Source organism: Pristiophorus japonicus, chromosome 17 (assembly GCF_044704955.1).
Source record: "Pristiophorus japonicus isolate sPriJap1 chromosome 17, sPriJap1.hap1, whole genome shotgun sequence".
In the NCBI taxonomy this organism is placed as follows: Eukaryota; Metazoa; Chordata; class Chondrichthyes; family Pristiophoridae; genus Pristiophorus; species Pristiophorus japonicus.
Genome location: NC_091993.1, coordinates 25,339,688 through 25,354,981, shown reverse-complemented (window position 1 = coordinate 25,354,981; position 15,294 = coordinate 25,339,688). Strand labels below are relative to the sequence as shown.

The 15,294-nt window shown below is 44.7% G+C and overlaps 1 protein-coding gene across 1 annotated transcript in view; it reads right to left on the bottom strand.

Moving 5' to 3' along the window:
- Positions 1-15,294, bottom strand: part of LOC139227958 (A-kinase anchor protein 13) — a 250,821-nt gene that overhangs the window by 40,979 nt on the left and 194,548 nt on the right. The window contains exon 5 of the mRNA XM_070859119.1: positions 5,349-5,645. Coding sequence (XP_070715220.1) covers positions 5,349-5,645 — 297 coding nt within the window. The remainder of the gene's footprint in view (positions 1-5,348; positions 5,646-15,294) is intronic.

Below are 15,294 nucleotides of genomic sequence, written 5' to 3'. Positions count from 1 at the left end.
CCTACCTTCTTGACCAAGCTTTTGGTTACCTGTCTCAATATCTCCTTATGCGGCTCTGTGTCAAATTTTGCCTGACAACATGCCCATGAGGAGCCTTAGGATATCTGACAATGTTAAAAGGTGCTATATAAATGCAAGTAGTTGTTGTTATTGTGTCTAGCTTAGTTGGTAGCATTCTTGCTTCTGAATAAGGGAATGGGTCCAAGCCTTACTCCAGTATTTGAGCACATAATCCAGGCTGATACTCGAGTGCGGTTCTGAGGGAGTGTTGTATAGTGAAAAGGGGCTTTCCTCCAGGTGAGATATTAAACTGAAGCCCGGTCTCCCTGTTGGAGGATATAAACGGTTGTGCGGCAATATTTGACTAATAGGGAGTTCTCCTAATGTTCGGACCAACATCTCGCCCCTCAACCACCACCACCAAAAAGAGAGATTAATAGTCATTGCTGTCTGGTGTAATCTTGCCATCATCATAGGCGGTCCCTCGAATGAGGATGACTTGATTCCACAGGAGTTCACAGATGTTTCAATGAAGGACCCGATGTTCCAGTCCTGAACTCCTATTGAGGGGGTGGAAGATGCCTGTGCGTGGATTTTTTTTAACGTGTGGTGGCCGTTGCACATCAGCCACCACACGGGCTCGACAGAGCTAGGTCTTTATCCAGTGGCAAGGGTTGAACCAGGACGACTGGAGACCTGCTCTGCTGCACGGACCTCGTGCACACACATTGTCGCAGTGTGGGCTGGCCCGCGCTGCCCCTGGGCCCTCGGCTCTTCTGGGCTCCGTACCCTCATTCGCCGTTCCTCCGCCACGATCTCTCGCCGCTCCTCTGCTGTACCTGGGCTCCGTACCCTTATGCCATCAGCCATGCCACAGCAGTTTTAACTGCACTGGTCCTTTAGCACGGAGAGCGATCCCTCATCAGACTCCCTATTCCATCCCTCTTATTCAGGTCACTCCACTCCAGTACTCAAGTCCCATTATTAGAAGACAAGAGCTGGAACATTTGGCACGCAGCTGTATAATGTAAATACACCGTTTCAACAACTGTACTTAGGATTTTTTTTTTAAAAAGCCCTTCACCACCCCACAAAGCATCTACTTATCTGTGCCAAATACACTTGAACTTACGACTGCATTTATGGCAGCATTCTCATTTCTGTAGGAATCCTTTTTTTGGGGAAAAAAAAGAGAGTCCCAGGCAGAAAACAGGCAGGCGAGGAATTCCTGAGGTTGCCTGTTCTACGAAAATCCCAGTATCCACAAATCCCAAAAGACTCCCCGAGTCTTACTGAAAATATACAGTAATGTGTATTTTCTGCCAAGAATGTTTTTAAAATGTAACTATACACTGCTCAGCTCAGGATCGACTTGGCAGGGATGGAGGGATTGGACATATGGCAGCAAAAAAATGGACAAAAGGCCTGATGGAAGAAGAAGAACTAGGATAAAATGGAAGTGCTAGTAAGACACGTGTCAGACACATGGAGGTGGGAGCAAGCAGAGAGAAGCAGGGCTTGAGAGATGACAACAAATTGTATTTATATAGCACCTTTAACAGTGAAACATCCTCAGGGCGCTTCACAGGAGTATTATGAGATAAAAAGTTTGACACCGAACCACATAAGGAGAAATTAGCGCAGGTGACCAAAGAGGTAAGTTTTAAGGAGCGTCTTGAAGGAGGAAAGAAAAGTAGGGGTGTAGAGAGGTATAGGCCGGGAGTTCCAGAGATTGGGACCGTGACAATAGAAGGCACGGCCACCATTGGTTGAGCGATTATAATCAGGGATGCTCAAGAGGGTAGAATTGGAGGAGCACAGACATCTCGGGGGGGGGGGGGGGGGGTGGGGGAAGAGGGGTTGTGGGGCTGGTGGAGGTTAGAGACAGGGAGGGGCCATGGAGGGATTTGAAAATAAGGATGAGAATTTTGAAATCGAGGCGCTGCTTAACCAGAAGCCAATGAAGGTCAGCGAGCACAGGGGTGATGGGTGAGCGGGGCACACACACACAAAACACATAGGTCACAATCAAAAACAACGGATATAATCAAGAGTACGACCCAATTAAATTCGAGCCAGCACACTCGCACAAACAAGTGAGCACAAAGACCTCGGAGTGAACTGAAGGCAATCTCGTTTTGCAATTTTTCTTCCTCCCAGTTAATGACCAAACGACAGTTGGAATTACAAAATATTTTTGGGAAGTTGCGTTACATCAGAACAGGAGTGGGCCGTTCAAGCCCTTTCCCGCCCCTTCAGCAACTTCAATTTCTCCTTTATAAAACAGATGCATTAAACAAACTTTATCAGTAACAGAAGTTTTAAAAAACAAAGTCCAGGCCATCCTTTAGTCAGAAAGCAGATGACAGCTGTATACTGCAGGGTGACCAGTATCAGACGGAAGGCACCAGCAAACTGCAAGCCAACGATCCCATTAGCACCATGACCTTTTTCTCACCCCCCCCCCACCCGCCCCCAAAACTGCTCTCAAGATGAATAACCAAAGAGAGAAGCAGTGCAACTGGAAAATACTCAGAATTGAACAGTTATTCATCTCAATGCTCATGGTCTGTTAACATGCACATAAAATTCTCACTTCAAAAGAACTGCAGCTTACACAAGGATTGAGACAGACTGCTGGTGTCTATCCACAAGACCATGACTGGCTGTAGACAAGGATTTTTTTTTTTGATTAAAGGTGCCCAGAGTCAATAACCTCCTGGAGCCTTTAGTAAGGGGTCACTTCACCAAAGCCCCTCAGATTTCATTATACTCCCAGCAAGGTTGCGAGGATTTCTATGAAGCACAATGGGGATAGGCGAAAAAAATGTCATACACTGTGATAAACACTCAGCAGTACAATCGGAAGCTGCTTTTATTTTGGGTTAAGTGCCCTGTTGACGGTATCACCTCACAAATGAGTTGCTGGCAGCCCAAAATAACTCGCAAGATTTGCAAGGGCCAGCAGCCATTTTTCTTTAAGCGGCCTTCTTGGTAGCTGCAATGGATTTGCTTCATGGGTTCTTTGCATAAGAATTCATAGCAACACATTGCTATTAAGAACTACTTGGTTTATTAGCAAAAGGTTTAACAATCACACTACACACCACCAGGCTCACAACCACCTGCCTCATCGTGGATCCCTTGAACCCAACTGGTTGGGGTTTTATTGGGTCTTGTGACCATCACGTGACTGGCTAAGCCACTCCCAACTCAACAGCTCTACAACTCTTTTGTTGAGAACAAAAATAAACATTAAATCAAGTGCCTGTGATTAAAGGAAGGGGACACTCCAAACACTTTTCAAGTGCCCTTTTTTGTTTTTTTTTGTTTTTTGGGGGGGATTTTTTTGGGCACTAAAACCACAAATTATACAAGTGCCCCCTGGCTAAAAGGGAGGGGACACTAAAACCCGGCAATAAAACAAATTAAACTTTAAAACATATAAAATCAAATTAAAATTTGTTTGCCGAGGGTGGTGATGCACTACAGTCCCTCCGGCGCCCACCTCCCTGTGAGCATACTCTCAGGTGCAAATATTACAGTAGCCAATCTTAAGTGAATGCCCCAAGTTTATTTTGGTGTTGCCCCAAGACTTGTGCAACTGGGAGTCGCGATAAACGCAAGTATTGCGGAAGATAAAAAACGCTATAGATTCGCTTCGATGTCCTCCTGTGTTTTTTTTTTTTACAAACAGGTTTACAAGCCCATCCATTAACAAATTCATTAAAATTAGCAGAGAGGAAAATATCATGTTTGCCTTTCCGAACTTTGGTTGCACTCGAGAGAAAGCTTTGAGCTGTACCACACTGGGGTAGGTCTGTTACTGCTGATGGTAGCAGTGGAACAATTTGGGGATGAATCAAGAGCTGTATACACAAAGCATGCCAAGATAAGAAATAAGAATTAGGAGCAGGAGTAGGCCATTTGGCCCCTCGAGCCTGCTCTGCCATTCAGTGAGATCATGGTTGATCTTCTACCTCAACTCTATTTTCCTACACTGTTCCCATGTCCCTTAATATCCAAAAATCTATGGTCAGCTTTCCGAATGCTGTTCTGGTACCAATAAGCCAATTTAATACGCGGATGCCCATCAAATGCAGTAGAACCACAGATTTTGCCCCATTTACAAACTTTAATGACTTTGCATTGCATTTACATTTTTCTCTTTATTTCCTGCTCTCTGCATGACAAATCTCTTGATCTATCCGGGCAGGTCTTAGGTCGCAGTTCCGGACGTTGTAGCCAAAACTCAACTGGATTACTTCACGGTCCTGTCTGGAACAGTATAGCCAGGAGATTTCCTTGCAACATCAGGAGCAGGGAGCCAGTGTATCATAGAATCACAGAAATTTATGGCACAGAATGAGACTATTCGACCCATCATGTCTGTGCCGGCTCAAAAAAGAGCTATCCAGCCTAATCCCACTTTGCAGCTCTTGCTCTGTAGCCTTGTAAGTTACAGCATTTCAAATGCATATCCTAGTACTTTGTGAATGCAATGAAGGTTTCTGCCTCGACCGCCCCTTTCAAGCAGTCAGCTCCAGACCCCCACCACTCTCTGGGTGTAAACAATTCTCCTCAACTCCCCTCTAATCCTTCCACTCCCCTCTAAACCTTCCAGTTGTAGTTGATGCAGGATTCATCCAGGAGACAAGCAAAGCACATCATAAGGCCTGAACAAAGCTGTTTCACCGTGCCTCTTGATGCCAATTTTGAATCGTGCACTAAGGTCAAGGTCAGAACCAGATGAAACTCTTCAATCAGGAACTGCAATGATCTCAAAGAAATTATGCAACCCCGGAACAAATAATTAATGAAGTATGATGAGGAGAGATTACATGAACTAGGCTCGTGTTCCCTGGAATAGAGGTTAAGGGGTGATTTGATCGAAGTTTTTAGGATTTTGAAAGGATAGACAGGGAGAAATTTTTCCCGCTGGTGAGGGAGTCTCGGACAATGGGACACGACCTTAAAATCAGAGCCAAGTCACTCAGGAGAGTAGAAGTGTAGCACTCTCTCCCACAAATAGCAACAGATCCTAGCTCAATCAATCATTTTAGGAACATAGGAACAGGAGGAGGTCAGTCAGTCCCTCGAGCCTGCTCCGTCATTCAATGAGCTCATGGCTGATCTGTGACCTAACTCTACATATTAAATTTTAAATCGGAGATCAATAAATTTCTGCTGGCCAAAGGATGTGGAGCCAAGTTGGGAGTTAGGCTGCAGATCAACCATGAACTCATTGAATGGCGGAACAGGCTCGCGGGGCTGAATGGCTGCCGACTCTTCCTATGTTGTGGTGGTAGACCAATGAATCAGCTGTTGAACCAGTGCTCAGTCCCTACCTGGCAGCTTGGTGTCTGGTCCCAGGACATTCCAGGTGGGGGGCAGCACCAAATGCTGCACCTCCAAAGTCAGATTTTTATCCAGCAGCGCCACATTGTTGGAGGATACGCGGAAGTTATCTATTATCCGAATGGCGTTGAGTGCTTCTTGAGATCCAGCACTGCTCACCAGGAACTGTGCCATGTCGAACGCAGCATTCTGTACATACTGAAAATTTTCTTCTGCCAATACAGAGATGGGAAATCCTTCCTTGGAGGCACACAGCACAACTTTAACCGTCTCACAGCAGTTGTGAGCTGCAAAGAGAAAAAAAGAAACACAAATTATGGAGAATACAAAAGGTGCAATTTAAAAAAAAATATTTCCCCAAGTTAATCAATGCTTGAGGCAATGTGTTTTGGATCCAGCTAGGGATGGGAAATAAATGCCGGCCTTGCCAGCAACGCCCACATCCCGTGAATGAATAATAAAAGAAAAGCTGGCTGAAAGATTCAGAGGAATCAAAATAGTGATTACGTAGGATTACACAGGATATACGGCACAGAAACAGGCCATTCGGCCCAACCAGTCCATGCCGGCGTTTATGCTCCACTCGAGCCTCCTCCAGTCTTTCCTCATCGAAATCTATCAGCATAACCCTCTATTCCCTTCTCCCTCATATGCTTGTCCAGGCTTCCCTTAAATGCATCGATACTATTCGCTTCAACCACTCCCTGTGGTAGCGAGTTCCACATTCTCACCACTCTCTGGGTAAAGAAGTTTCTCCTGAATTCCCGATTGGATTTCTTGGTGACGATCTTATATTGATGGCCTCTAGTTATGCTCTTCCCCACAAGTGGAAACACTCTCTCTGCATCCACTCTATCAAAACCTTTCATCATTTTAAAGACCTCTATTAGATCACCCCTCAGCCTTCTTTCCCCCCCCCCCCCCCAAGAGAAAAGAGACCCAGCGTGTTCATCCTTTCCTGATATGTATACACACGCATTTCTGGTGTCTGGTAGATGAAAAGAGTCAATTCTGGAGCAGCAAAAATGAGACCAAAATGAAGAGACAATGAATATAAAACAGGTAAAATGCAGCGAAGACCTGTTGTAGAAAAAGCAATTAAAGGAACAAGGAGCAGGTAATTTATGAAACCAACTCACGTCCATTAAACAGTTTCAATAGCAGCTAATCAGGACAGCGATCAGAAAAGCAATTGTTTTGAGCTTGCATGCTGCTGGCATATCCAATTCTGATGCTGGTACTCAACAAGCCAAGCATTTGTATTCCCATCCCGTGATCTGGTCAAAGATGTGGGACAAAGGATTTTCTGCTTTGCATGCACTTCACTTCTGAGAAGTGCAGACAAAATTGCTTCTGAAACAAGCAAGCTCAATTCAAGACACATTTCTGCTCAAATTTGCTACTCGAGTATAAACAGGGAGCTGTACATAACACAGTTCCTCACTTGACAAGGTAAAGGCCTCTGTGCATGTTCGCCTAATTGAAATCAAGATTAATTGCAACAGCTCTTCCTGAAACGCGGCACTTCCCAGGGGCTTAAAAGTGCAATGCTCATCTCCTTCCATTTTCCCTTCCTCTATAACATACAGAATTTCAAAACCCAAACTGAATATCATTTAAACACTACCCCACTGATCTTCTCTTTTACTCTTTTCAATCTTCACTGGGGTGGTCTCCTGCATTCAGGGCCTCAACCCTTCATCTAGATTTCTGAACACTACAATGCCAAATAAAAAGATTCTGCCCAACATTATTCTTTACTTGCATCTTTTTTTATTCGTTCTCCAGATGTGTGCGTCACTGGCAAGGCCAGTGTTTATTGCCCATCCCAAACTGCTGAGAAGGTTTAAGAGTCAACCACGTGATGTGGGAACTGGAGTCACATATAGGCCAGACCTGGCATGGACGGCAAAGTGACAAGTCATTTTTTATTTTAAACACATCAGACAGTTTCTGGGTCACTTTTACTGATTCCAACTTTTTATTTCCAGAGTTTATTATTGTCTATTTATAAACTGAATTCAAACTCTCAAGCTGCTATGGTGGGATGTGAACTTACATTCGCTGAAATATTAGTCCGGACCTCTGGATTACTCGTCCAGTATAGCACTACCATACCAATCGTAGTATCTCACCCCACCCTTCCTTGCAAGCCTTCAGCATCTCCTGACCTGCAATGATTCTGGCTCGGCCAACAAGGACCCCTCGCCCGCTATGGACTGGTAGGGGAGGGGAAAACATTGTTAAAGGGCTGAAATGGACAGGTAGGGACTGCATGGACAGATGAAGTCTGGCAGCAGCTTGCCTATCTAGCTTCTCCAAAGCCGGGGGAGGAAAGAATCCATGGAAACTGAAGAACAGAAATCCTCGCATTGTACGAAAGATTAACAAAACAAGTGAAAACAAAGATTGTTTTATTAACGTGTTGGAGCCCCCGCTGTGTTGCGTGCTTGTGTGTGTAGGATAGGATTAATCGCTACATCCCCCAACACAGTGGGGTACTGATGCCAGGAAACCAACACAAGGCTGTACAATGCAGAAGCACTGTGCTTCATCCCACAGATGGAATCAAATGGGAAACGCTGATCCTTCACCTCCGACCGGGCAGATTTGCGAGTGATAACAGTGGAGATCTTGGAGCACCAGCTATCTGCCCAGTTTCTCAACCGAGGACTGTGTGCAATGCGCAATATTACAAGACCCAAGGGAATGAGGAGGAACAGCTAAAGAAAAAGGGAACTAATTCCTCTTTCAATGGCTCAGTAAGTTTATTCAATTAAAGAAGATCCCAAATTTGATCCCTGGTCTGGGCTGAGTTAGCTAATCTCAACTAGGGCTGCGGTAAGGGTTGCTACAATTAGCCAGAGCTTCTTTCATTTGGGAAAGGGGAATTTTGGCCAGGAAATATATCACTGTTCCTTCATCGTCGCTGGGTCAGAATCCTGGAACTCCCTCCCCAACAGCACTGTGGGAGTACCTTCACCACACGGACTGCAGTGGTTCAAGGCGGCGGCTCACCACCACCTTCTCAAGGGCAATTAGGGATGGGCAATAAATGCCGGCCTAGCCAGCGACGCCTGCATCCCGTTAATGAATAAAGCAATCCCACCTGACTGCTATTCAGTGATCACCGCTGGAAGCGCACGTGCGAATATGATGAAAAAAGACAAGACTGGGTTGAGCAATGAGGCACCGCTCCCTGCCCCATGGGTCAAAAAGCATGCCCAGACTCACCACCAGGATTCACACCTGAATAGCACTATACAGGCAAGGTACCAGAGGTGAGCATCACCGGTGAAACCACACACGAGAAAAGGAGACATCATCATCGGGGGAAGAGGAGTGAAATTTAGAGACGGAAAGAAAATCAAAAAAGGAAGGCAAGTATTGAGAAAATAGCCTGTGGAATTTAATACGCCAACACACTGTTAAAGAAAGGCAATGCACTGGTGAACACACTGTGCCACATAACAGACTCCCAATTCAACCTGGCTGTCAGGGTGAGTTGGTCAACAGAGGATCAACTGCTCAACAGGGAGAGAAGAGAAAAACACAAACAGGTCCTTCAGTGCCGCTGTCAGGCTGGGTTATTAGCAACCAGCTAGACAACAAGATACGCAGCTTGGAAGCTCTCGTTTCAGAAAGGGAATGGTGCATGACGAGGCAGAGTTTCTTAAACGGGGAAAGGTTGGAGAGGGAAGAAAAAAAAACTAAAAATACAGATTGTAGTTCTGAAAACAAGGCCACATTTTTCCTCAGAATGAGGGTCGTTTATAAAACTGACATTTTAAAATAAAAAGCTTTCAGGAATCTGCCCGAAAACAAAATTCACATCAACTAGAGTATCATTCTACACACTGGCAACTGTACGAGCTCATTTAAAAATATATATATATAAATGGTCTTTGAAATGGACACCATTCTAATGCACATTAATCATTGGATCGGATGACCTCTGAACCATGTAATTGTCACTTGACGGAAAATAGAAGCAGCAGAATTTTCGTTTCATGGGGCATGCTAGCATTTCCCAGAGTGCATCAGCATTGCAGAGAGCAACAATTGGACAGCTGCTGTGCCAAGGTATTACAGTTTGTGCACTTAACGCTAAATTTTCAAACTGGGATCCAAACTGAGGTTGGGGGGGGGGGGGGGGGGGGAATATGAGGTCATGAGATTTCTATTCACCTGTGCATAGACATCACACAACACGAAACACGATTATCTGAACTGAACTTGCATTTATACAGCGTCCTTCCTGACCTCCAAACGTCTACAAGTGCTTTACAGCCAATGAAGTACTTTTGGAGTGTAGTCACTGTTGTAATGCAAGCAACACGACAGCCAATTTGCACACAGCATAATGCGATAATATAGTGATGTTGAAAATTCTATTTAAAAAATCTTTCATTTTGCATTTGTTGCTTTATTAACATTATTTCTGCATAAAATTCTCCCATAATGGTTTCCCTTCGAGTAGCTGACACTGTGGTGTGGAAGTTAGAACGATTGGTGGGGAGGGGGGTTTTGAGTGCATCAATATTTCCAGATTATGCACTGCCAAGTTTGAAAACTAGAGTTAAATCTAATCCCATTTCTATTGTAACGGTTGTTGGTTTTGCTCCAGTACAGCTGGTCAACAACAGACATGGGTCATTCATTCATAACATATGCTGGCTTAAAAATAAGCAAAGCACCTCTCCCTGGAAACAGAAAATAATTAATCGTTTAAAGCCTTGGATACTTCGCGCTGCTTTCAACGCATTTTTATTAACTGTGGGGACAATTTTATAAGAGAAAGGAAAGAAACTTGCATTTCTATAGAGCCTTTCACAACCTCAGGACGCCCCAAAGCACCTTACAGCCAATGAAGTACTTTGAAAGAGTAGGGAGTGCTGCAATGCAGGAAACACGGCAGCCAATTTGCGCACAGTTGACCAGTTTTTTTGCGAAGTTGATGGAGGGACAAATATTGGCCAGGACACCTGGGATAACTCCCCTGCTCTTCTTCGAAATAGCGCCATGGGATCTTTTACGTCCACTTGAGGGGGCAGACGGGGCCTCGGTTTAACAGCTCACCCGAAAGACGGCACCTCCGACAGTGCAGCACTCCCTCAGCACTGCACTGGAGTGTCAGCCTAGATTTATGTGCTCAAGTGCCTGGAGTGGGACTTGAACCCACAACCTTCTGACTCAAAGGCGGGAGTGCTACCCACTGAGCCACTGGCTGACACTATAAACTTCGGTTAACCTAGCCCGGTGGGCAGAAAACAGATGGCTTTGGGTTGGACGTCTTCTATACACGACACTTGATTTTACCCTCAATTAATTTTGATGGAGAGTAAGATCGGGCAGTATGTAAAACAAGCAACTAGCCACACCCCACCATGAGACGTTAAACCGAGGCCCCGTCTGCTCTCATGGCACTATTTCAAAGAGCAGGGGAGTTCTCCCCGGTGTCCTGGCCAATATTTATCCCTCAATCAACATAATAAAAACAGATTATCTGCTCATTATCACATTGCTGTTTGTGGAGGCTTGCTGTGCGCAAATTGACTGCTGCGTTTCCCACATTACAACAGTGACTACACTTCAAAAGTACTTCATTGGCTGTAAAGCGCTTTGAGACGTCCAGTGGTCGTGAAAGATGCTATGTAAATGCAAGTATTGCTTGCACAGGAGGAGGCCTTTCCTACCATTGTGCCTGTGCCAACTCTTCAACCAAAGCTATCGACACAAATCCCATTCCCCTTTCCTTCCCTTTCAAATGCTTATCCAATTCCCTTTAAGTGATGCAACAGACTCTGACTCAAAAGTCACTTCTGGCAAAGCACTCTATATTCCACTAACTCTCTTGTGAAAACTCTGCTTCCAACCTCCCCTTTAGGAATCAGAATTCAGAGTCTGAGCTCCCTTGTTACTGATTTGTCAAGCCTTGCATCACTTCAGCTTTGATTAGGCTGCAGTATAACTTAACCCAAAAACACACAGGAACTGGAGGTTTGCCCACAGTTCTTCATTGTGTGAAGTGCTTTGGCGTAACAGAGTGCTGCATGAATGCAAGCATATTATTTGTAGCTAAACTGTAAATGAATTTACAAAAAAGAGCATTTATGATTCTGCTACAAATAGCGAACAAGTCAAATCTTCCTAAAATAAAAACAGAAATTGCTGGAATAACTCAGCGGGTCAGGCAGCATCTGAGAACAGAGAAAATGCGTTAACGTTCCAGATCGGTGATCTTTCATCAGAACCCACGCACAAATCAACAACAACTTGCCTTTAACATAGTGAAAAGTCCCAAGGCACTTCACAGGATTATGAGATTTAAAGCGTATGATGAGATTTTTGTAAAAAAATTTACATTGAGCCAAGGAGAAATTAGCGCAGGTGAAGAGGTGGGTTTTAAGGAGCGTCTTGAAGGAGGAAAGAGAGGTAGAAAGGTAGAGAGGTTTAGGGGAGGGAGTTCCAGAGCTTGGTGCCGAAGCAACAGAAGGCACAGCCACCAATGGTTGAGCGATTATAATCAGGGATGCTCAAGAGGGCAGATTTAGAGGAGCGCAGATATCTCAGGGGGGTTGTGGGTCTGGAGGAGATTACAAAGATAAGGAGGGGCGAGGCCATGGAGGGATTTGAACACAAGGATGAGAATTTTAAAATCGAGGCGTTGTTTAACCGGAAGCCAATGCAGGTCAGCGAGCACAGGGAGTGATGGGCGAGCGGGGCTTGGTGCGAGTTAGGACACAGTAGCAGAGCTTTGGATGACCTCTGGTTTACGTAGGATAGAATGTGGGAGGCCAGCCAGGAGTGCGTTGGAGTAGTCAAGTTTAGAGGTAATAAAGGCGTGGATGAGGGCTCCAGCAGTAGATGAGCTGAGGCAGGGGCAGAGACGGGCGATGTTACGGAGGTGGAAATAGGCGGTCTTAGTTACGCTGCGGATATGTGGTCGAAAGCTCATTTCCTTATATTCTTATGTTATGTTCTTGTGTTCCTACTCGGTTACCCTCCATTATCTTAAAAGTTACATTGAAAAAGATCTTTAATTAAAACTGTTAGAAAAATATATCACTGAAATAATGGTTAGGGAATAGTTCAAAAGTTAACATTTTTGTCAATGTTGCTTTAGTTCTGTTTCTGAAATTATTCAAGCAATCAAGCCACAAATACACAACCTTTGAAATATGTTCTTGGCACTTCTGGTCAGAGAGGGTTTCAAGTGCTTCCCTCTCCTTGGCTCTCAAACCAAGATCATGGCTGCTGCAGAATCACATGAGCAGCGGGTTATGCCAGGAACCAAGAGCTGTTGCAACAGCTTCTCAATATCCTACTGAAAAATTCCACCCAGAATACCAACAAGCAAAGCCTCACACTTTGCAGAGAAGCAGTTTCTTTCAAATGATACTTGCATGAGTAAGTGCAAAATGCAGAGGCCACCAACAATCACTGAACCAAGGTTGTTGCAGCAAGCATTAATTTAGAGGTAACCTACTGTAACGTATGCTCACTGGTTTGCAGAGCTGTTGGATTAGGAGTGGCTTAGCCAGTCACGTGATGTTCGCAAGACTCAATAAAACCCCAGTCAGTTGTGTCTAGTTCATCCACGATGAGGTATGCAGTTGTGAGCCTAGTGGATGAACTGGTAATGTGTAGTGTGATTGTTAAACCTTTATTAATAAACCAAATAGTTCTTAATAGAAATGTGTTGCTATGAATTCTTAAGCAAAGAACCCATGAAGCAAATACATTACATCTATGTCTTGCCCACAAGAACCTCAAGCTTTTCTCTGTTCATAGCAATGAGCAGAATCAAATTCCTGCGATACCAGTCCTTGGTACGGTTGCTTCTCCCTGTGCATGGTCATACAGGTTGAATCTCCCTTATCCGGAACCCTCAGGACCTGGCCTGTTCTGGATAACGAGATTTTTCCAGACGAGGGGTGCTCACGTTAAATTGGATGGTACAGGTACTGAGAGCGAGGGGATATCGGGGCTGACTGGCTTGGGGTTGGGAGTGAGGCAGAGAGATCATGGCCCCGGGGTGGGGGGGTGGTGGATCGCAGGGTCAGGCCAGATGGTGTAAAGGCTTTGGGGAGTCAGAAGATAAAGTACTTGCCGCAGAATACCCAGCCTCTGACCTGTTCTTGTTGCCACAGTATTTATATGGTTGGTCCAGTTAAGTTTCTGGTCAATGGTGACCACTAGGATGTTGATGGTGGGGGATTCGGTGATGTTAATGCTGTTGAATATCAAGGGGAGGTGGTTAGACTCTCACTTGTTGGAGATAATTTACCAAAATTCCCTGGATTCTGGGGAGGTCCCAGCAGATTGGAAAATTGCAAATGTAACACCCCTATTTAAAAAAGGAGGCAGACAAAAAGCAGGAAACTATAGACCAGTTAGCCTAACATCTGTGGTTGAGAAGATGTTGGAATCCATTATTAAAGAAGCAGTAGCAGGACATTTGGAAAAGCAAAATTCGGTCAGGCAGAGTCAGCATGGATTTATGAAGGGGAAGTCATGTTTGACAAATTTGCTAGAATTCTTTGAGGATGTAACGATCAGGGTGGATAAAGGGAAACCAGTGGATGTGGTGTATTTGGACTTCCAGAAGGCATTTGATAAGGTGCCACATAAAAAGGTTACTGCACAAGATAAAAGTTCACGGGGTTGGGGATAATATATTAGCATGGATAGAGGATTGGAAAAGAGAGAGTAGGGATAAATGGTTCATTCTCTGGTTGGCAATCAGTAACCAGTGGGGTGCTGCAGGGATCAGTGCTGGGACCCCAACTATTTACAATCTATATTAATGACTAGGAGGAAGGGACTGAGTGTAATGTAGCCAGGTTTGGCAACGATACAAAGATGGGAGGAGAAGCAATGTGCGAGAAGGATACAAAAAATCCGCAAAAGGACATAGACAGGCTAAGTGAGTGGGCAAAAATTTGGCAGATGGAGTATAATGTTCGAAAGTGTGAAGTCATGCCATTTGGCAGAAAAAAAATCAAAGAGCAAGTTATTAGTTAAATGGAGAAAGATTGCAAAATGCTGCAGTACAGCGGGACCTGGGGGTACTTGTGCATGAAACACAAAAGGATAGTATGCAGGTATAGCAAGTGATCAGGAAGGCCAATGGAATCTTGGCCTTTATTGCAAAGGGGATGGAGTATGAAAGCAGGGAAGTTTTGCTACAGTTGTACAGGGTATTGGTGAGGCCACACCTGGAATACTGCGTGCAGTTTTGGTTTCCATATTTAAGAAACGAAAAACTTGCTTTGGAGGTAGTTCTGAGAAGGTTCACAAGGTTGATTCCTGAGATGAGGGGTTGACTTATGAGGAAAGGTTGAGTAGGTTGAACCTCTACTCATTGGAATTCAGAAGAAGGAGGTGTAAATTTATTGAAACATACAAGGTGGATGCAGAGAGGATGTTTCCACTGATGTGGGAGACGAGAACTAGAGGCCATGATCTTAGAGTAAGGGGCCACCCATTTAAAACTGAGATGGAGAAATTTCTTCTCTCAGAAGGTTGTGGATCTGTGGAATTTGCTGCCTCAGAGAGCTGTGGAAGCTGGGACATTGAATAAATTTAAGACAGAAATAGACAGTTTCTTAAACGATAAGGGAATAAGGGGCTATGGAGAGCGGGCAGGGAAGTGGAGCTGAGTCCATGATCGGATCAGCCATGATCGTATTAAATGGTGGAGCAGGCTTGAGGTGCCTACTCCTGCTCCTATTTCTTATGTTCTTATCATTGCGTGGCACTTGTGTGGCGTGAATGTTATTTGCCACTCTTCAGCCCGAGTGTGAATGTCGTCCAGGTCTTGCTGCATGCTGGCATGGACTGCTTCATTTTCTGAGGAAAACTGTTTGAAAACATTTGGAAAACAGAGGCGGCCACATTGGCAGAATATCAGGTCTCTATTTTCCAAACCGG